Below are 22,506 nucleotides of genomic sequence, written 5' to 3' on the forward strand. Positions count from 1 at the left end.
TCTGCTTTGCTGTAGCTATCGATCCAATTCCTGAGGTCGGTTGAAAAGGACTGCATAATCTGACCTCTAGTATCTACATCTGCATCTGCATACCTGGAGAGAGAGATCAATTGGTGGCAGAACATTCTGACTGACACGTATCTGAGTGCAGCTAAGAGGAAGACGCCAGCAGTTAATACAAGCCTCTGGAAAGAATGACTGATCAAGAGATGGTCCAGACATCCAGGTTAAGCTCTTCATTTGACCCTGAGCAAATTATTCAACTCCTATCTGTATAATAGGCTAATGGCACTCTCCTGCTCTGTCGTGCTCTTGAAGCCCAATGCCTAAAGTACTTGGAAAGCCTCAGTGGAAGCACAGCAGAGTAATTTCAACATGCTCTGTAGCTGTGCACAGGGAAAAGAGCTTGCCTTCAGGCACAGTGGTGCCAAGAACCAGCAGCACAGGTTCACTCTCCCATCAACTCCCAGATGCTTCCAAGAAGATTTCTAGCCTGGAGGAGCCCAAGGTGGGAGCACAAAGATGTCCCTTTCCTTCAGCAGTCCCACTAGATACAGTGTCTAATGGTGAAGCCTGGACAATGACTACATCCTGTGCCATCCGCTCCACAGACTTCAACAACTGTTGCTTCAGTTTAACTGGTGGCCTGCATTCAAAGCATAGGAAACATGGTTCCTTTCCTGGAAGACTGATGTTCTCGCTGTTCTTCTCTGCAGCGACATTCCTATTTCATGACAGCGCCAAAAAGCATGCGCACGCACAATGGTAACAAAGAAGGTGACCTAACCCTTTACATGCCAAGTGCCTTTAGAGAAGCCAGCACCCCACTCCTCTTTTGCAAGCCTAACCCATGCCTCAGGTATGTTTTGGTTTTTCTAGCCTTGTATTCTTCCCTAGGCTGACCAGCCACAGCTCAGAGCCTCTATAGCCAAACACTATTTCTATTCCCCATTAGTTTTCTGCACAACCTAGAGTTTGAATTGGCAGCTTGATGAGTTGTCTGAAATCATTCAGTGTGTTTGCCATTTCAGTTCTTAGCTTGCCCACTCAAATCACATAGGGACAAAAATCAGATTTTTTTTTTTCCTTACTAAAGAAGAGTCAAACAGTTTTCATGCCTTTTAACACCTGCACATAACACTCTGGAAGACTTAACTATTAGCACAATATTTGAAGAACAAAAGTAGCTCAAATTTGAACTTCTTGAAATATTAGAAAGGCCGTATTTGGTAGGCGCTTACAGAGAGGGCATGTCTTTTCTGGCATGATGATGGAGGAGGATGTTCCTGTTGGAATAATTCTGTTAAGGCTACTGGCATTTTATTGCCACTACCTATCTGTTGGTACATCAAAGCTGTGGATAGGTAGCTTTAAAAATAATCCTGAATACCTACCTTCAGCTCTAGGGACCTTGCTTGGCTTACACCAGTTTTGAAGGAAGGCTCAGATTCTTTCATAAATAGATGAAGCTCTACCAAGTCAGGGAGAATTGTAATTGCTTATATTGAGCTTTGTAAAGATTGAAGATGGCATAGTGGAAGTTAAAAGGTTGGATCAGTTTTCCACACTTGCTCTCACACTTTTTATACTGTTCCTAGTCTGCTTAAATGCAAGTTAGCTGTGGAGTTACTCACGTAAGCATGCTCTTTTTTTCCTCCAGATTAGCAAGACCTGCTGGGACAGAACAGGAGACTGCAAGTGAGAAGAGGAATGATGAAGCAGTAAGTATAATTGTTCCTTTGCTTCTTGAAGATGCTCAGAAGAAAAATCTAATTTAGTGATGTCTGGAGGAGTCCCTGACTTTTATACCAGGGTGAGCAAGGTCTCCCTGAAATCATAGAAACCAGTGATACAGGAAAAAATAGGCCTAATGCTTTTCCTACTCTGCCCCCTTCTGATTCTTCAGGCCCTGCAAGGCAGTTCAGGAGTGCCAGGCTTCACACCATTTATTTCTGCACAGACCTAATCCCAAATTGGCCTTGGGCGCTGTCACTTAGTTCAGGCTGCATTTGATAGGACTCACACAGTTCCCAGTTTTGGAAAACTTCCATTCCAGCTACTTGGCCCTGTACCTGTCCCAGGTTTCTATATCAAGGAGTTTAGTTAGTTCTACTTCAAAGTCTCTAGTTATTTATATCTTTTTAATACTGAGCCATAAATAGTGCTGAGCCCCAACACCTCCCAAATTGTGCTCTTGGCCACCTGTCAAACAAATGTGTCGCACAAAGAAGATAACAGTTCGTATTCACTTAACTCCTTGATTGCTTAGGACAAATGTCTTGAATTTAGAGTGGGAAAAGATGAGCGACAACAAACCTGCAGCAAACAGCAGATGTAAAAGAAATTATAGTGACTTGTGCGATCGTGTTTGATGCCCTGATCTGATGTGGGCAGATCTTTCTTATGTAACCAAGCTTAAACCCAGCATTTACTCTCTTACTCTTGCTCTGTTTCCCATTTGTAGACTGGGAACAGCTCAGATCACTTTACCTTACTGGTGGCAGGGGAAGCAAGGATAAATTCAATGAGGGATAGAACAGTGTGTTAGGGGGCATATGAACAGTGTGGTAGGAGAAGTTCTGGCAAAGATATCACATTTGTCCAGACTGCTTCCTTATAAAACAACTGAGTTAAAGAAAACTAGATAGCCCCTGGTACTCCTGAGGACACGGACAACATGACCTAGCTAGACCCTAGATTCCCCAGTGCCAAGAGCTGGAATGACAGCAGCATGCTCTTTTTTTCCTCCAGATTAGCAAGACCTGCTGGGACAGAACAGGAGACTGCAAGTGAGAAGAGGAATGATGAAGCAGTAAGTATAATTGTTCCTTTGCTTCTTGAAGATGCTCAGAAGAAAATCTTATTTAGTGATGTCTGGAGGAGTCCCTGACTTATGCTTGGTGTTTGTAGGACTGAAACTAGGGCTGAATGCTTTAAAAAAATACATAAATAAATAGGGAGGGACCCAAACAAAATGGAGCATGCAATGTAACAGCAGCACCTCACCCAGAGCTGCAGTGCTGAACATGGCATCACATTGAAACCAGCTGGTTTTAAATGGATTCTGGCACAGTGGGAGCTCACTCTCATTCAAAACCTCTCCTGTGCTGTGCCAAAACTGTAGCCATGCTGGGGTGTAGGGTGCCTGCTTTCTCCCTGCCATGAGGGAGACTCCAGGGCCTTCAGTCTCACTGAAAAACAAAGGGCATACAGCACAGTACTCTAAAATGGCTGGTACTTCTCCATATAGAATTACTGCCCTCCCGTGGCTGCCAAGGAGCATCTCTAATGCAGAAACAGGGAGACCAGGGACTGAGGGAAACAAGAAAGAAAACTTAACTATATATTCAATTTAAACCAAAATGCAATTTGAGTTACAAGGAAGAGGAAGGCAAATGCACTGTGTGATTAACTGGAAGTACCTAGGAAGGCAAGAACAAAGCAGAGAATTTACTGGTTTGGGAGTAGCAGGGAGACCTCCAAATACTTTGTTTTGCAAGGACAGCGGGCCTTGAGCTATTATTCTTCACCAGAGTCCCGTCAGCGAGTGCCATTTACTCAAAGACAGATGGTCCATCTAACTTCATCTGATTGCCCCATGGAGGAGACTTCACTGGCAACTGGTGCAAAGAAGGTATGGGAGAGCAGACCACTACTTTTTCCTGCCTGTGATAGACATGTGCTATGACCTCGCTGTATCTACTAACCTACATTGGCTCAGCTTCAGCAGTGTTTCTAAAGCTCTTGCTGAGACACCTAATATTGCAAATGTGTCTTTTTCTCTCTGTGAGCCAGGAGATGACACTTCTAGCACAGACTGACTCCTTTCTGAGGGACTTCCCTTAAGAGCCTGAAGTTCAGTTTTATGAATGAGACCTTGAGTATCTGATGAGAGCTGCTGTGGAAGCACTGCATGGTTCTGCAAGGGGCATCCTTTTTCTTGTACTTTTTTTATGACTGTGCTGCTTCTTGCACACTCTCTGCAGCCAGAATGCCTCTCCAGTCTTTGATGCACAATACACACTTTAAACAAAACAACCCTGAAACAATCGAAACCAAAAGCAACAATGAAGTGGCAAGAGGGAACACAGCAATAAGCACAAGCAGCAACTGCGTGGTCAGAAGGCGACAATGCCAAACTCGTTGAATTGCACACGCTTCTAACAAAGGCATTAAATGCTGCAAGGAGGCCGCATACTTCCCACCAATAAAAAGCTTGGATTTGCATTAGGCAGACTTACCACTACATGTTTGTTTGTGAACTTAGCTTGAGTCTTACATGTTAGAGATTGGTGTCATATTTGGGACTAGATGCAATGAGACACTTCGACTGGAGAGGAGTCGTCGGTGGGACAGGGATCACAGAGGAAAGTGCGAACACATGGCACCTCCTGTAGGACTTACTTCAGGCTGTTGAGTGACACCTGCATCAAGACAGGTGTCACCCCAGCCTACACAACAGCTGTGCTTTTTCTAGGATGCACATCAGTGGGAGTATTAGGATTTCTTCAGGGTGAAAGAGACTGCAGTTCAGCAGAGCATGCAGCAAGTTGAAATCAGTGAATGAACACAGTAGACAGACAAATGGTTTCCTCATTCAAGTTGCCAGGTCACTGAGTCAGTATCTCATGTAGTAGCCAACTAGGGAGTAGAGTAAATCCTGCCCTCTCCGTTTTCACATCTTGGGCTATGCTGCACAACGTTAACATCACAAACAGAACTTCACTTTATGCACAGGTGAAAATGTCCAATGAGACAAGAAATCACTCAATATCATTTTAAAACTTGTGTGTATGTGCGTATATATACACACGCATAAACACACACAGTGAATATATATATTTGTAGTAAATACATATGAACTTTTACACAATTAAAACCACTCCAGTATATACGTGATATACTCCTGTCACTCACCAGAACAATACATTTTGTTGCACTGACAGAATCTGTTGCTCAGTTACCTTTTAAATTACAATTTTTGTAAGTTATGCAGAACTGCTCAGTGGAAGGCCAATCTTTGGCAAGCACAAATCTGCAGAAAACCACCAGCTGCAGTAGTGATCCTTCAACGTTTGAAGGTACCCCCCCCCATTTCCTTCAAATATCAATTCTGCTTTCATAGCAATAAATTGTTTCTAACAATATGCCACAACCGTGTTAAGCCAAGCAGAATTTTTCTCCTGGTACATATAAATATTTCACATCCTCTCTAGACCATGCAATGCAGAAAGTAAAATCAAGTTTGCAACTGATTGTATTCTGATTTGGCCCCGTAACTGTTTTAGTTTATAAAAAAAAAACAAAAAACCAAAAAAATCTGAAACAAAACAACAAACAAAAATAAAAACGAAATCTCACATAAACCTTAAAAATCAGCAGAGCTCTAGTGATTTACATTTCCAAAGGAAATACCTTTTAGTAATAATTAACTGTCTGCAGCTAAGTCCAAACATCGCAAATGTAAGAAATGTGGACAGAAAACTAAACAACAAGCAAGAATTACTTAATTGTCCAAACTGAGACACACACAACTCGTAAAAACCCTTACACGCTTTTTAAAAATTTGTTTGAATCACCTGTGTGATGTCCTTGTTAAATACCAAAGTAGATTAGCTTGAACAAGTCTATTGGAAAAAGCCCTACCTTAAAAATGCGTAGTTCAAAGCCTTATCTAAAAAGTATCTTCAGAGATGAAATTCTGCATCTCTCAATGACATTGCATTATTCACAAAACCTTGCATAATGTTACATTTTGAAACACTGACATTGATCAGCTGTCAAAGAAAACAGACCTAATAGACACTCAAGTCAAAAGAAAAGAAAAAAAAAAAATCACAGAACTTTGCTATTTCTAAAAAACTGACTCTCAAAATAGAAATAAAATTATTTCAAAAGGTGGTGAAAACAGTAAGGTTCAGTCAGACCTGTATTTTTTACTGGCAACAAGCACTGTGATTTTTTTTTTTTTTTTTTTAAATGAACTCACTTGAGGGTGTGTAAACATTCCTAGCATTAATGATGCTTTATGCAGAGTAATGTAACAGCAGATTAAAGTTTGCACCCCCATATTTTGATACAAACTATGACAGGGTATTTCCAAAAGAGTCCCTTTGACAGTAAATAGCTATTTTAAAATTTGTAATAAAAAAATAATCTTTAAACAGTACCAAAACCTAGGTAAGCCAAGTCTCAATCACTGTAAGAAGACCTCTTCATAAAGGGAAGGTAAATCCTCCTTTGGAGTAGTTACAACAATGCACAGAAACGAGACCAGAAATACACACAAGAAGTTACAGGTCTGATTTACTGGAGTTGTGCAGTAATTTCCACCTTACGGTAATTTGAAGATTGTAGTATGGACCCAGAAAAAGATTTCCAAAAAGATAAAATGCTGGAAGGAGACAGGAAAAACTACTTTTTTTCCCCACACTGAGGATCTGATGCACTGGAACGGGCAGCCCTGCCTTCATCAGCTGTTAGCTCCAGCGGTGGATGTGCTCAGAACCAGAAGCCTGATGTTTAAATGTCCCACCACTGACATCCTGTCTAGATCCGTCACGGCTCACTATGTCTAAGGTCAGAATAAATAAGCATTTGGGCAATTTCAACAGAAGTTGTGTGCACAGAGGCCAGCTTATGAAGTTCAGCCTCGCTTCTCTAATACTCACAACCAGGTGTAACGCACTGCTCTGTTCCGTGCATGCTGACTGCTATGCTTTTCTAATTACAAGTACAACTTACTTGCACCGCATGTTTGCACAACACTTCAAAAGTGTGAAGCATTAGAAATTCTAACGTACAGTTAAACTTAACTGCAATTCCAGGGCTAAAACACCTTAGCTTCTGGAAGCACAGATCAGACCCTTCACGCCTCTGGTGTCCCATGCTATATACAGGTTTCTGCACTCACAACAGCCAGTGTGCACATCAAATAACATAAAAGTAATGCTCTGGCATCAGCAATGAGCCAGGCTTTTCACTGGAGTCCAAGAGTCTTGTGAAAAATCTCAGTTCAACATGTAACTATTAGATTTTTTTTTTAGTACACATCATGTCACGGAGTTAGTGTTTTCCTTACAAATATATGGCACTAAGTGTAAAACTTTATGACTTATTCCAGACAGTGTACCATACATCACAGCAAAGCTTTAAAAAGAATCCTCTAACTCCCACTTCTTCTAAATATACAGCTGGTGGGAGGCCAGGGTGTCCATGAATGGTCGCACAAGGTTGTCTGTCGAGAAGTAAAAGACCAAGCCAAAGGTGATGGAGATGGGAAGAGCAGGCAATGCTTTCTTAAAAACAGCCAGTAATAAGAGAGTTAAGCATAAACCCTGCCAGAGAGAAGAGAATAAAAAACACAACGAGATATAGTAAGAAGCCCAGAAACATATCTGTCATCAACAATCTAATATACAAATAATAAGCTATATACACTGTACAGCAATTGAAGCCTGCCTGAGCTACCCAGTGGCATGAGGTATATTTGCCCACAGCTTCATCTTTCACACAGGTTGGACAGGTATTTTCTTCAGCAATTTTGAGCACAGCTCTCTGCTGAGAAAGTGGTATAAACAGCTAATGCTGACATACAGCTGACCCTGAGAGGTTAATTTATTTACAGATTATTTTACATTTTGTTCTACACCATTATGTATGAAGTACTGATCCAGCAGATAAAAGTACTTAAATCCTGGTGAACTGCAGGACTCCAATACACAGCAGCATGTACTTCTAACACCTTCCCATTCTTCAAGGTCTTTTGGGGTAAAAAAAAAAAAAAAAAAAAAGAGAGAGAGAGAGAAAAACAAAACATCCACTGCAGTTCTTTTGACTGGACTGCTTACTATGATAGGTGAATTCTGGTTTTATCTGGATAGCAGGCCAAGATCTGTTTTTTGGAGCAGGTGTGAAAGCTTTTGTACATTTTGGGTAGACAGTATGGCTAAGTGCATTTAGGTGTGGATTCCTTCTCTCATCTGAGCCCTTTTTAATTCCTCCATGATGACAAAACTTCAGAGACACTTTTTTTTTTTTTTTTTTTTTTTAAATCAGTGTTTCTAGACTGCAAGTTTGATTACAATCCAACTGAGCCTGTAGCTCTGTTCTTGCACTCTCAGGGATCGTATGTGGCCTACTCCTGCTCCTTAGTTCGCACCTACATTTAAAGATGTGCTCACTGCTGGGACACTGCACAGCCATTTTTGGGAACCAGAAAGTCACACAGCAGCAAGATTATGAAACTGCAAAAGGAGACAGAACAAATTTTAACTGCACCATAAAAGAAACAGAATGAGGCATTTGGCCTCATGGGCAGACAAGAGAGAACATTTCCCCCAGTGAAGGGACCCTGTGCTGGACCCCAGGATATGGAGCTCAGTGTTCCTATAGGTTTCTCTGACCTATGAGGTAGGAAAGCTACACTCAACACCCTTTATTTAAGTTAGCTCATTTCTAGTTCTCATGCTTTTTGATTCATGATGTTCACAAGTGAAAGTCACTGTCTTTCACTATCCTTGGGATCTAAGTGGGGAAATGGAGGCCCAAGAAGGACACAATAATTCATTTTCTTTTACCTTCCAAAAATCCTGCCGTTGCCCTTCTGGTTAGTTTCCATGAGGATGCTGATGTAATCAGCAAGTTCCTATTGATTATTTTCTACCTAGGTGAAAGCTCAACAGCATGTGGTCATTAGACCTGGCAGGACCAAGTCCTTTAGCAGTTACAGTATTATCATCGTCTGCTTTTACTGATAATTTCCATGGATTTTTAAGTCTCCTTCCTTCCTGTTTTTTCCAGCTCAAACACCAGAACAAGATAGGTCTTCATCCTCTTACCTAGCAGTTCTCCTTAGCATAAGGGAGTTAACCTTTTCAACTACACTTGGTAATCAATGTGGAGTTCACAATATTGACTCTTGTGCCTGACAGAAGCCCTAACACTGAAGCAAACCCACTAACTGTTTAGCTGTAACTGTTTTCCCTGGGGCTGTTTCACCCCCACCATCTTCATACATGGCTCTGCTCTGACGAGTCCGCGTTATTCAGCTTCAGTAGCTGCTTAAAGCCTGTCTTTATAGACAGAACACCGGGTGGTTTCTCCTGAATACCCAGCAGGTTACCTGCAGTGATTTAGCAGTGTTCAGCTGCTGGTACTTCTGGCAACACTGCTGTGCTAAACAGGGTGTAACAGAGTTTTTAAAAGCTTGCTCACTTACTATGAGAATGGCTACAAAGCAGGCCAGCGTAGTATTCCAGTCTCCACTAGCTGTGGCAGCTGCTTTCCCAACAAGCACACTGTAAAATATGAAGTCTCCAAGGCCCAGCTTCACACCCCCTGAGAGAAGTGGAAAAAGAAAACAAGTGTTAATTCTGCTCCTCCTGTTTTGCTTTCTCCTGAACAAATTCTTGTCCCCTGCAGGGCAGGTGAAAGTTCCTAGTCCTGGCTACCAACCTGGACCCTTAACATCCCACACATTACTGAACAGGCTGAGACTTCCAGTCCCCTCTCCCACACTTGTTTTTGCTCAGCCTCATTCTCTGAGGTGCTTCCCTCGGCTGCTTTATAGATGTACCAGCTGAGGAAGCATGAGGATGGAGAGGGATGGGAAGCAAGGGAAAGAAGGAACTGTTTCAATTGTCAGCATAGCCAAGAGATGTCACTGAAACAATCCCAGAACAGATTCTGCAGCAGCAAGAAACAATACACAGTCAGACTCAAAATCTTTGTTGCTCAACAAGTCACAACTCTTCAAATTAACTGTGATTAGACCAAACTAGGTAACAGAGTGTTAACCACAATGAGTAAAAGCATCAGGCTCTGACTCGGACTATACTGAAAACAAGGTATAAAGCTTCCCTTACTTTCCTCCTCCTCGAGCTCCTCTAAAGAGGTGATGGGGCGGGTTGGGACAGGACTCCTCGTCTCCGACATCTGAGAGTCTCCGTGTGAAGGGCTTCTGTGGTTCTCTCTCCCATCCTCAGCTTGGTTCCACAAAAATAGGCCAAGAAGAATGGACAAAAAAAAAAAAAAAACAAAAATGAAACACAAGAGGTAACTACATTTACAACTTGTTTTAATGCATGAAATCCACACTTCTGTGAAGCTTCTCTGGAATGGGTAAGCCCTTTGTTTCTTGGAGGTGTGATCATCAGGACCAGTTCAAGCAGAGACATTTAGTGGCTTTGAGGAAAACACTGGTGTTATTCGAAACAGTAAGACGGGTACATGTTCACTGCTTCTTTGGCAGCTACCTGGGAGTTCAATGGCTTTAACAAGCGAGTACATACACAGAACTACACATTGCTCTGCACAGGCTAGAATGACAAGTAAAACCAAGTAAAGTTAGTATGCGTTCCCACATTGTTATATCTTTGGGGTGGAGGTGCTCAGGTATTCCCTAACTGGTCATATGACAAAAATGGATGACTAAGAGGACTGCCATTTATGAGCAAAGTTCTGCCCTGAATCACATTGACATTGGGGCTGGGTGTTCACATGTAGCAAGCAAACACATTTCATTGTTCACAGATTTAATTTCTCCCCCCTACCCCCCCAACCCATTAAACACATCTAACAGAGCCCTTGGCAGTGCTTTTGGAAGCAGCCAGTCTGTGATACATTACTCTATCTGACAGTTCCTATTTTTTGAAGTTCTCATACAAACTTTCCAGTCCACATCAGCCTGACAGGATGCTGCTGCTGCAGATGCAAGCAGACTGTGATCTGGGACACATAGAGCTTCCACAGAGGCATTCTGTATGCCTCAGCATGTAGACTGCGCCTGCTCTGTGCCCAGTTTCAAAGCAGGATTGCGTCCCTGCAGTTTGTTATTATGTCAGCTGCTTTACCCTCAAATAAGCAGCATGTTCAGTTATCAACCCTTAACATACATTCATTGCTTTAACATAAAAAGGTACTGTCATCTCTGAAGTGCAACAGGACCAGATGGGAAATCCTCCCAACACCCCAAGTCAGATTTTATTCAATCACCTTAAAACTGCAGTTTAACTTGCATTTCGAGAAGATAAAAGCAAAGGCACATAAATTACCACAGGACCAGCTAGAATGTAAACTTGGAACTCATCAGCTACTGTTGGGTAACTGCCCAAACATTACATTTACCCTTGGGTAAAGGCTTAAGACATTCATTTTCTTCGGCAGGGTAAGCCATATTGCACTTACAGCTAGGTAAAAGCATGTCTGCTCCATGGCAGTGGCCTGAATGCAACACATTGCAACACACCTAAGTTCACCAGTTCATTGGCATTATGTTTATATGAGCCTATGTTTTAATTTACCATCCCCAGCTAGTAAAAATATAAACCCCCGCTAGCCCACTTTCAGCTTTGACTTCAGTACATCTGAAGATGTGTGTTGAAAACCACTTCTGTTTGGTTTTTTGTTTGGTTGGTTTTTTTAAATAAAAGCAGCCTGAATACTGGACCTTCCTACATCATCTGGTCATCTTTGCTGCCAGCCCTAACAGCAGGTTTCAGAACATCACCAAGTTCTGCAAATAACGTAACAACACTGAAAAAAAAAAAAAATGCAACTGTCAGGATTCAGGGGCTTACATTTACTTGCAGTCTCAAACATACACATTATTTCCATGGGACAGTGCTCTGTATAGAAGAGTGACATGCAAGCAAACCTGCATCCCATGTCTGCTGACTTGGTCCTCTTGCAGCTGTGTCTGGCTTTGCCATTCCAACAGTCCACATCATAGCAGCTAGAAGAAAGAGAGAAAGTAAATCAGCTGCGTAAAACATCGGTCACTATAGTTCAGAGGAGCTAAGTATTTAGCTGTCCCTAAAAATACAAACCGTTGCCCCTGTAAATGCTTTTAAAACACTCACTCATAGTTGGTTTTCCTAGGCACTTAGAAGGCAAAGTGAAAGGAAATTAAGGCAGTGCATCCATTCAGTTTTTAAGAAAGTCCCAGAGCACAAATAGCTAAGAGTCAGTATAGTCTTCTCTGTAGGCTAAAGAAAGCAAAAATCCAGAACTAGGGTCCTCATCTCCTTTGTTTTCTTCCTGGTTTCTGGCTCTTCTCTTCAAAGACAATTGCCCAGGAAATTATGTTAGTACAAAAGGTAACCAGAGATTAACTTACACAGCTTACTCCTCATGTTCTGCTAAAGGTAAAGCAGACAAGTGAGGGATATGCAGGAGTTGTTAGAGTGCTAGTTTCCTCTCTGCCTATTTGTTTTGGTTCTTTCCTGTCAAAATATTGGCTATTTCTGTTTTGGTTCCAAGAATAACTGAAGGATGTTTGGGGGTTTATGCTCGAGATGGATCTCTAAATTAAAAAGGAATACAAACCATTCTGAAATCAGTGGAAGAGAACTCAAATCAGCTGTTTATTTAAGTGTGCATTGGTCTTCCTGTTTTTATAGAAGCTAAACTAAACAAAATAAGCCAAGGCAAACACAGAGCCTGCTTTTCCACTACAAGCTCAGCCAAGGTGATGTTTTTGCATCTAGAGGGAGCCACGGACTGGGGCCTTGCAATGGAGACACTGACGTTCTGCACAAAAACTTTTTGTTCAGTATTTGTTGAATTGCATTCTCCTTTAGAGAAACTCTTGTTTGTTAAGTAAAACATGTGAGAGACTTCATCTAGACTGTCTCAGGTCAGTGTAACAGAATCTCCAGTAAAAGGGAGGTCAGCTGAAGCCAACAGAAGCTCTGCTTGGAACATATAAAAGCATTTATGTAACATTAAATGCTTGGAAAAGAAAAGATCAATCAGGTTGTAGGCATCCTCAGCTTAGCACCCAACATTTGGAAATACTCATTCATCTTACAATGAAAAAGTCACTGAGGTCCATGAAGCACTTGAGTCCAGATCCTGTGACTGTTGAGTCGCCTGCCTTCGAACTATCTTAATCTTAAGCACATATATACCTTTGTGGAGAAGGGCACCAGACACCATCATAGTTAAAACAGCCCAAGAAAGCCAGTGAAGAGGTGACTGATTTTGTTTGCAGAGCAGTATTTGAATAGAGCCCTTTACAAACCAAGCAGCCACACAATGAACAATAAAGCAAATATATTCTAAGCACTGCCATCCATACAGTGCAGAGCACAAGGGGGCTACAGGAAGAATGGAACCTCATCACACATTTAAAGTGTGTCTATAAAGTGTATGCACAAGGAATAAGTGTATTGAGTGAGCATCATCTAATCACAGAACTTTGCAAACACTACTGTCCATCTAACACAGGTTTTTGTATGCAGAACAAAGGGGCATGTTCTGCACTGTATTCACAAAAGGACAAATCTACTTTTGAACATTTCAGCTTCACAAGGCAAATGTGGGCTCCCTTTGGCTAGAGTTGGCACCATTGTAACTGATAAACAAGGCCTTCTACAAATGGTCTGTTCCAGAACATAAATGCACACCAATCTTAGGGCAAGGAAGTAACTAAAATAGTGCTCTTTGGTTTGACACAGAAACAGGTTGCAAGTTTAATCTGGCTAAAAACATTAACATTCTAATCTTACTCACAGGAATATATTAATGCAGGAAAAATGGGCTCATTTCTCTCCTGTGCAGTTTCTACCAGCATTCTCAGTGGCCCCTTGGGACAGAGAACAGCCATCAGATCTGTGAAGAGAAAAGGGCCAGACAATCATCTCAAACTATCATGCATACTTTACATTCTTTATCTTTAAAAAGCTATTCTTCCATCAAAATTACATCTATCAGTATTAACTGGATGATTTCCTGAATGGCAGTTTCTGCCACTTTGCATAATTCTAGCTGTTGTAATCCCTGAAGATGTTCACTTAAAACACCATTCCCAAGCCTTAATGTAGTAATAAGGGTTTTCACTGTGCTAATCCTATAAAAAGCCTCTTGAGAATACCACATTATTTCTTTGAAAGTAGATGACAGCATTACATTGAGGTGTTAAATTTAATTAGAGAAGGACCGGGGGGTACTTTGTTCACGTTCCACGATCCATCGCTACATACACTGACTCTGTGTTTCACATGAATGAAGGCCTTTGGACGAGTTCCTCCTTGCCTACCCTCTCTCCTCCATCAGAGCTCCTCACCAATCTGAATGTTGCCTCCTGGCTACCTCTTGTTCTGCAGGTTCTCTTGAAACTTGTAACTCATACCAAAATCCATGATCTCTCGATAACCATAAACGAAACCTGCAAGACTATCAGGTTGCTACTGATAAAAATCCATCCACCCATACATGCAGTCAGATACGGTTCAGTACTCCCCTGACTTGGGTGTTCCACTTTGAAAGACACGGTAGGAGTACAGTACCTACACAAACAAGTTAGCAAGAGACAAGCCAAGGAGTAACTTAATTGCCCATCTGCCTCTTTCTAAAGCTGTTAGCACCATAAAGTTGTTTTTTGAATGACATACACAGTCCTGCGATTGCCTCAGAGTAACCTCTCCATGAGCCACACCTTGAGAGTCACAACCCAGGCTTACCATAGATGGAGATTGCACCTAGAATCACCCATGCTGACCACTCAGGTAGATACTTAATGAAAACCAGTGCCATTAGAGCACTGATCATAATGAGATACGCTTGCTGAAGCTGCAAGGGACCTTTCCAGTGGATGCAAATCATTCCAACAGCTCCAAAATTCCAGATGACTAAGAACAGAGTTGGGTAATCCATGGCCACATTGTACGTCTTCAATACTTCACTGGAATACAAGAAAATTTAGCTAAGCAATAAAAGCAACTGACACGCAAAGCATCGTACTAGCTGCAGTTAAACAGACAGGCCTCCTACTACACCAGGAGGAAGCGGGATAGAAGCAGCTTTCATCACGAAAGGAAAACCTGCCTTGCAGCCAATTGCTGCTCTTAGCTCCCTGTTCCTCCTGCAGGAGATGGACATGTTGTGTGTGCAATCACCACACTGCCTTAGTCCTGAGGTCAGCAGTGATTCCAAGGATTTGAGCAGGCAGGATTTCAAGTCTTAACTGAACATAGTCTTACAGCTACGTGACAGTCTGCAGCAGAGAAGTCATGTAAGAGTCATCCCACTAGATGCATGATGCTCACAGTTAAAAATTAAAAGTTTTAACAAGCATCAGCTGCAAGTTAAAAGCTTGGTTCCACCTGAGCTGGGAGCTAAGGGAATGAGCTTGAAACAATGTAGTCTGAGAAAAAGGCAAGACAAATTAGAGAACCAACTCAGCACACAAAGTTCCTTTCCACTTGCTTCTCAATACATAGTTCAGGGCCTCCGTACCACAACATTCAGCCTGTTCACTTCATGCTCACGGTATCACATCCCAGTGGGTTTTGTAGAGTAGGCACGGTAAAATCAGGCATTGCCTATTAAAGACCTCATTTTCCATTTTTTAAAATGAAAGCTATCTCATTCTAACAATTCTTAAACCTCCATTTGGAGAAGGGGAGACATTCCTTTCCTTGTTCAAGTTGGGGATTTTCTGCAAAGAGGTGAAGGAGCCCTGAACTGCCAGGTTGCCTGCACCATTCCCACTTACCCGAGATATATGTAGGTAAAGAGGAAAAGCAGCATCAAAGAGGACAGGATCAGCCAGCCATGGATGAACTATGAAGGACAAGAAAAGACAGTGATTGAAGGGGCTGTTATCCCTCATGCAGGTCACAGCGCTGCATGCACTATTGACAGAGCTTCCTATTGTCCAGGAGACTCCTGCACTCCTCCTCCAGTTTCCAAAGACCCTGCCTTCCCCACTGCCAGCGAGGGAGGAGGGACAGCCAGTTGCTCCCAGTTCTCCCAAACTCTTTCATTTTATATTCTATCCCTTGATGTTTGCTTTTGTTGGTTTGGGGTTCTTTTGGGGGGGGGGGGGGGGGTCAGTCTCTTTCCTATCCATTTCCATGGGTGTCCATACTGGCTCCTAGCTTAGACAGGTAAGGACATTCTCTTTGCTTGGTGGGGAGGAGGAGGGGTTTGCCTAAAGCTGTACAATAAATCCATCTCGGGGCCAAGTTTAAAAACTACCAATGGCCAGTGCTCAGGTGCTGGCCTGGTACCACTTATAACAACTGCCTGGGCACCACAAAACGTGAATGTGCCTTTACTTCCAAGCCTTGTCCCCTTCCACCAGAGCCTCCACAGGCAGGAAGAATACCAGTTCCCACAAACCTTGTCTGAAACTTCTTAAGAGGCATTCACAGTAAATGGTACAACTTAGGCCTTAAGTACAAATGGCAAAACTTTTTGATCAGATGGAGAAGACTCAGACCTGACTAACACAAAGTAGCCGGTCTCGTTTTTAAAAGCCTACCATTAGTGACAAAACAACAGCAAAGCATATTCAGGGGCACAGCCCTACCACCACTAAGAAAGGCTTCTGTACAATATAATTCTTGCTGTGACTAAGATGTGGACTAGCCAGTGCAGTGCCTGTATTTCTCACTGACACGCAAGCCCCACTTGAACTCAAGTCACAGCATATAGGTGGAAAAGGCTCTGGCATGAACGCTTTACCTTGTAACAGCGGTATTTATAGAGCAGAACTAGGAACACAGTCATTACAACGATGACGCTGATCATTATGATGGTGTTCAACACCGAGTTCAAGAGACGCTGGCCCACAGACGGGGTGTCCTCACTGAAAGGGGTATAGATCCTGCAATATGAAGCAAAAGCCATATAAAGCATATATATTCTCTTCTAACTAACTGCCTGAAAATAAAACCAGACCTCTCTGTGTGTAAGAAGGAAAGGGAGGCATGATTACCAAGGACAGCAAACATGAGATGTAGCCTCTGAAGGGGCTGGGCTCCAGTTAATTATCAACTCAAGATTAGTGGTCTCTATCAAAAGCACATTCCTACAGAGAAGCTGTAGCTGGCAGAGCTCTAAACAAAAAGACCTAGAGTATAAATGACTTTATTTAAGTTTAGTAGCCTCTCTCCAGGCCACAAATTTTTATTGCATGCTCTGGATCCTCTCCATGACAACTACAAGGATACATCCCAGGTGCTGTCCTGAAAGGGGGGACCATTTCTTTCCACACTTGATAGGAGAGTCTTGGACTCTTTTATCCCTTCTCACCACCCTGCACCACGCCCCCTGCCCCATTTTGTTTCCTTTGGTTCAGTTCAAGGGACCACAGTCCGCGTTTCTCCACCCGACATGTGAAGCACAGTTAGAGCCCCAGGAGTGCTCTCGGGCACAGTCAGCAAGAGCTGGATGGAATTACGTATCCACACCATGAGTCTTTAGGAAGCAGAAATGTCATCAGGAAATGAGACACTCATCCAAATGAACATGCTGTTCCCTGATTGCTGCCAGCTAGTGAGTGAACAGACTAGGAGTTCAGCCTGGGCCTTTTACGCTGCAATATGAAGCAACTTCATTATTACGCTGCTTACAGGCTTCACTGAGGGCATCCTAATGACAGTGCTAATGAACCAGTATAACGCAGGTATGGAAAAAACTTACACAGATGAACGTAGCATACTTTAGTAAAATCTTTGTGTGTTTACACAGCCACCTTCAGCTGTGCAAAAGTTCTCCCAACCTGCCAAGGAAGCAGTCTGTGTAGAGAGACACACATGTGTGGAACATATGTATAAAGCTAGGGATCCCATGTACTCAGAGGCTGTTCTGAAGACCCCACTTACAGCTGCCCGTTTTTCTCCGTATAGAAGCGCACTGACTTTATGGTGGCGACGACAACAATCATACAAAGGGTGACAGGCACAAAGAGCATGATTACATGCTTTGCTCCATATTTCAGAGTCAGTTCCTCCTCTTCATTTTCCAAGGTGCTTTCTCTCACTGGAACACCCGAGTCAGACATTTCCCCATCAGCAATATTGTTAGGGCTACGGCTGCTACCTGTTCGTCTCTTCTGTAAAAAAATATTAGCAAATATATGACACTTCTTTTCTTTGTGTTCAAAGCTTTATTCCATCATATTTCATGAGGCTGCTGTAGGCCACCACAGCATACCAACTTGTTGCTAATAGAAAGGTACCAACTGAACAATACAATGAGAAACTCCATTGCAAACAGGCTGCAATGGAGTTTTTAAACCAAACCCATTAATATCGAAGGGCCTCTTCAAGTGCAAATATATAGATGGGTACATGCACATGAGGGGCAAGATGTCCAGAACTGAGGTAGAAGAAATGTCATCTGAGGTGGCATAAGCTTGACCAGTTCCTCCCCCCACAGCAATGCTGTGCTTGCTTTACTCTGCTGCTTCGCTGGCAGCAGGACTAGATTCTGCTCTAACATTTGCTGCATTTGACCTAGCAGACAAAAGGTTTCTGGCAAAACAAGAAGGCTGAAAAAGGATATCCTGCAAGAGTCATATGTGCATCAGGTCCTGATTAAGAGCCTGTATCTTTACCAAAAGGAAGGAAAAGGGAGGAGTATATATGGAGAAGAGGGGGGAAAAGTCACAGTGGAGGAAATGGGAACAGGCACTGCTGCTGCTAGCTGAGGGTGACACCAGAGAAACAACACTGGCCAAAGCCAATCCTAGAAGCCAGTCTGCTGGGAGGGATTGAGGGGTTGCAGGACTACATCTGTAATCACACTCCATTTCTTCACTCCCCAGGAAGGATGCACACCTACCCTATGTGCCTGTGCTTCCCCTGCTTCTGAAGCTTGCAGGCCATCCTGGTAGGAGGGTACTGAAGGGCTCTCTGCAGACATCAGGGATGTTCTTTCATTGCAGGGCTCCTCCTCGCTGTCCGAGTTGTTCATGAATGTGATCATCGTCGCTTTCCTAGGGAGCACTCAGGAGAAGCACAGCCAAGCACTACTCAAGGCTGAGGGGACAAGCAGAGCAGAAGGAAAGAGAAACAGTGAACACTGCAGTGCAAGCAACTGGAAGTCTGAAGAGGAGGCACAATTTCAGCAGGGAGGCTACAGCACGCTATGTAACTCCATCTCCTTCTAACAGCTGATTTAGCCTGCTGTCACCCCAGGCATGACAATCCGTTCAGTTAAAGTCACTGTGACTTTTGCAGTCAGGGAGAACAGCAAAATGCAGCATTGAAGCAATTTAATACTTTTTCTTTGCCACAGCTTTCACAGTCGCTGCCTCTATTTTCCCTGTCCCATTAGTACACCTTGACTTTGACAAAGGAGGTTTCTCAGCGCTTAGTGTTTGTTTTGCACGGGCCAAACAAAGCTTCACCTCAAATGTTGGCTGGCTGCTAGAAAGCTAAGAGAGCTCAGCTCTTACACAACACTCCTGCAAGCATTGGCAGGTAGCAGAAGTTTCTTAGTAACCTGGAGCCTCAGCTTTACATAAGCCACTAACCCGAAGTTCCATGTAGTCTTCCCCATTATGGCTGTTTATTAACCAGATGAATTTTATAAGCAGTTCTTCTTTTTGCCCATGGACAAGAAGAGGTTTGTGTAGAAAGGGAAAAACCTGTCTCCTTAGGTGATCCACTTTTTTTTTTCCCCTTTATGTTGCCTTGTGATTAAAATCAAAACTACTTGGACGGGTAAAAACTTGGAGTATAAAAGTGGGAGCTAGAAATTTTTGACCTCTTTCCACCTACTGTTGTGCAGAAAAGCAAGCAAAGCAGTGTCAGAGCACAGAAAGGAAAGGAACAGCTCTCCTTTCTAGACACCAGAGAAAGGAGGTACACTGCCCTGGATTCTGCAGAACAGCCTTAAAGCCAGGATTTCAGGAAGCTCTAAAGGTAGGCGATAGGAAAATTCCTTTTAGCATTTATTAAGTCAGCTTAAAAAAGCAACTGAATAATTCAGTCACCTTCTGATTCTCAGCCACCTGTCCATAAGCAAAACCAGACCTCTAATGCATTGTAAAGCTGTAATATCTACAAGAACACCTCTCCTGCAGTATTTTACTCAAGCCCGTGTGTCTCAGGAAATACATCCAACTCAGAAGAGGAAGCTGAAGAACCCACGTGACTTGGACACAGTCACTTAAGTCTGAATCATGCATTCACAGTCCAACCAGTACACTACACTGTCTACCAGCCAGCTTGAGAGGTCAGAGTGGATACTTTGAAGATCTGCGAGATATTCTTGCTTCTCACTAAAGAAATTTAAATTCACTTTGGAGGAAGGAAAGAGGGAGGACTGGGAGATTCCCCTTTCTTTCACAACCTCCTCAACACATCTGGCACCTTCAAGAAATTTTAGGTCAACTCAGTCTGCCCAAGTGAAACATTTTTCAGACATCTGCTCTGCCCCTGCCTTCTCTTCAAGCTTTTTCATATTATTTTGTTCCTCTTTTAGTGGTAAAAGTGGTACGGTTGTGGGAAACAAATGTAGGGGTAGCCCTCAAGCCAGGCCTGTCAGCTTCACAGTAATACTGCGTTCTTACTGAGCTGCCTAACATCTGCATTTGTGTGCTTATTTCTTACAGAGCCCAAAATCTCCACTCTGGGTGCTTAACACACTCTTCCGACCGAGCACGTGAGGGGTCACAATTTTCAGTTGAGAGCCTAGATTCTGGTTCAGTTATAGGATTCAGGCCATTAAAGAAGTCAGGTACATAAAGTCATTCAATCATGACATACTTCTGGATCTGTGAACAGGCTAAGTTATGCATGCCACAGGATCTGTGACCCATGGAATTTAAGTAACTCTCAAAACCTTCTGCCCATGTCAGAGAACAGGGAAGAAGTACAGATTTACTCTCTGATAGTTTGGGACGAATATTTAGGTTTTAACAACCCAGTGAAAATATTAGAGAACTTCTCCCAGTATTTAAGAAACTGCCACACAATTTCTGCTATATGAACAGAGCAATTCTGCAGAGGATTTAGAAGGGACAGCAAATTAACCTACTTTCAACACCCTAGTTATGCCCACTGGAGAAGTTAAACCAATAGCAAAAACACAGTGCTAATTACTAACCTCCACGATTACATGGAAGAAGAATCTCATGTTTTAATACAGCCATTTTTAAGCTGGACATTTTCTGCTATTCTCCCTCAACAAGGTTATAGACAAATGCAAAGATGCAACAGTACTTCTGATCAGCAAGCAGACTCAGACCTGAACACAGCTTTACTGTCCCTTGTTTACAAGGCTGTGGTTTCAGTGGGGACTGACACCAACAGAGCCCAGTGTATCTGGGATTTTACAGGAGCTCCTGTGGCAACCAGCCCTCCACAAATCCCGAGACACTGTACTCACATGTGCCTTAAACTGACCTAAATATGTCGTCCTGCCAAAGGGGTTGTCCCACCACCCTCAGTCTTTCTGGTGCCAACACCAGGTGCTCATCCGCTCTCTAGCTCTTTTAAAAAGACAATAGGCACTTGTTTTCCTTTGCTTTCACAGGGCCAGGTTCCAGCAGGACTGGCTCCCAGGCCAGCTATGCGAGCGGCCTCAGTGCCAGTGCCTCCGTGAGGAAAAGGCAGCACTGTGGCCATCACCCTTCCAGTAGAGTCAAGCCTTACGGTGGCAAACCCTCTGCTCACTCCCAGACAAGCAGCCCACCCACACCTCAGGTCTGCAACACCTACAGCAGCATGGTTCTTAGCCAAGCAGGGGTCTTTGACGTATAGTTTATGGAGGCAGGAATGCTGGCCCTCCCCCTCTGCCCCACCATGGGCCCAGCAGGGAGTTTGTCTAATGCCACTATTTATTCATCAGAACTGCACACTTTGAACTGGCACCAAGGCTGTGCTGGCTGCTGGAGAGAGCTTTGGTTTAAGCAGTCCGTCCTTCAAGGGAGGAAGGACCAACCTGGTCACTCTCATACCCACATACTCAGCACAACAGCACCCACTGGGCTGAGCAGAGCAAAAGAAGAGAAAGCCTCTGTCCTGGGGGCTTACTTGCCCAACAGAAAGGGAGCCACAGAGCACCAGGCAATCTAGAAAGCAGTGTTATAAAGCCACACTGTTTTCTGGTATCATTTCACCAGTTAAACTAAGGGAAGGGGCCTTGCAGAGAGGATTTCTGCCTCCCAAGCACACTGGATACCCCATAATGGAAAGCACAGGAACCTTCTTTCCTACTCATGCACTTGACACCAAACACAACGATGCACACAGACTGTGTTTTCCTAGGCTGAGCTGAAAAGGGGGAAGGACGGTTCAGGAAAGGAAAGCATGGAGAGCTGAGACAAGCACGCTTCCTTTCTGGCTATAGCTACAGGAGGAGCTTGGGGGGTGGGAAATGCAAGCTGTATCGATATTCATGGAAAGCTATAGAGCACAGTCTACCAAATACAGCAAACGAAGGAGAGGAACATCACATGCCAGACCATCATCAAACTGACCCAGTAGGTTGCAAGGTATCAGGCAAGGTTTTCCTCTTTTCCTCTGTGGTTGGATTCAAACCATTAGGTCCCATTCAAAAATCATACAATGTTAAGAGCCAAGAGACAAAACTCTCAAAACTGTATGGCAAAAATGAAAGGGGACAAAAACTAGGTCAGTAGTAAGTACCTCTTATAACAGAGCAGCTGAAGTGGGAATATAATGACTCCTGCTCTACAGCAGTCTCGTGAAGCCTGAAGGAGAGCAGGAGTCACCATTTCTTTCTTTCCAGATGCCCTTCGTG

At 43.2% G+C, this 22,506-nt stretch overlaps 2 protein-coding genes across 6 annotated transcripts in view; one reads left to right on the plus strand and one right to left on the minus strand.

The window, feature by feature from the left end:
* The window catches only part of LOC128150540 (uncharacterized), a 28,147-nt gene extending 7,816 nt beyond the window's left edge, over window positions 1–20,331 (plus strand). The window contains exons 3-6 of one of the 4 annotated variants that reach the window (XR_008238082.1): window positions 16–859; window positions 1,661–1,721; window positions 3,501–3,634; window positions 8,124–11,600. Coding sequence is in view for 2 of the 4 variants with exons in the window: in XM_052806803.1 (XP_052662763.1) it covers window positions 323–508; window positions 717–859; window positions 2,752–2,812; window positions 18,680–18,904 (615 nt within the window). In the remaining 2 variants the exon portion in view is untranslated. Of the gene's footprint in view, window positions 1–15; window positions 860–1,660; window positions 1,722–2,751; window positions 2,813–3,500; window positions 3,635–8,123; window positions 11,601–18,679 lie in introns of those variants that run through there. The other 3 variants (XM_052806803.1, XM_052806802.1, XR_008238083.1) reach the window with 3 other exon arrangements.
* Window positions 4,774–18,770, minus strand: PSEN2 (presenilin 2). Of its 2 annotated transcripts, none has more exons than XM_052806798.1 (10): window positions 18,577–18,770; window positions 17,616–17,845; window positions 16,474–16,615; window positions 15,500–15,567; window positions 14,466–14,686; window positions 13,516–13,614; window positions 11,657–11,734; window positions 9,867–9,986; window positions 9,221–9,339; window positions 4,774–7,337 (listed from the first exon to the last, which is right to left on the minus strand). In XM_052806798.1, the coding sequence occupies exons 1-10, from the start codon at window positions 18,718–18,720 to the stop codon at window positions 7,182–7,184; spliced, it is 1,377 nt and encodes a 458-aa protein (XP_052662758.1). In that variant the 5' UTR covers window positions 18,721–18,770; the 3' UTR covers window positions 4,774–7,181. The 2 variants fall into 2 exon arrangements, with proteins under 2 accessions (XP_052662758.1, XP_052662760.1); XM_052806800.1 differs by lacking the exon at window positions 4,774–7,337 and adding an exon at window positions 7,363–7,762.
* Window positions 20,332–22,506: the final 2,175 nt, after the last annotated feature.

Source organism: Harpia harpyja, chromosome 13 (genome assembly GCF_026419915.1).
Source record: "Harpia harpyja isolate bHarHar1 chromosome 13, bHarHar1 primary haplotype, whole genome shotgun sequence".
NCBI lineage: Eukaryota > Metazoa > Chordata > Aves > Accipitriformes > Accipitridae > Harpia > Harpia harpyja.

Bases quoted from the DNA above. Each gene is read 5' to 3' on its own strand.
- PSEN2 (XM_052806798.1), bottom strand. From the start codon at position 18,720: ATGATCACATTCATGAACAACTCGGACAGCGAGGAGGAGCCCTGCAAT. The intron at 11,735-13,515 runs GTGAGTAAGATT...TCTTTCTTCTAG, and splicing joins TCCTGCATTAATATATTCCT to CTGCTATGATGTGGACTGTT. The intron at 7,338-9,220 runs GTAAGTGAGCAA...TCTCTCTGGCAG, and splicing joins GCTTTGTAGCCATTCTCATA to GGTTTATGCTTAACTCTCTT.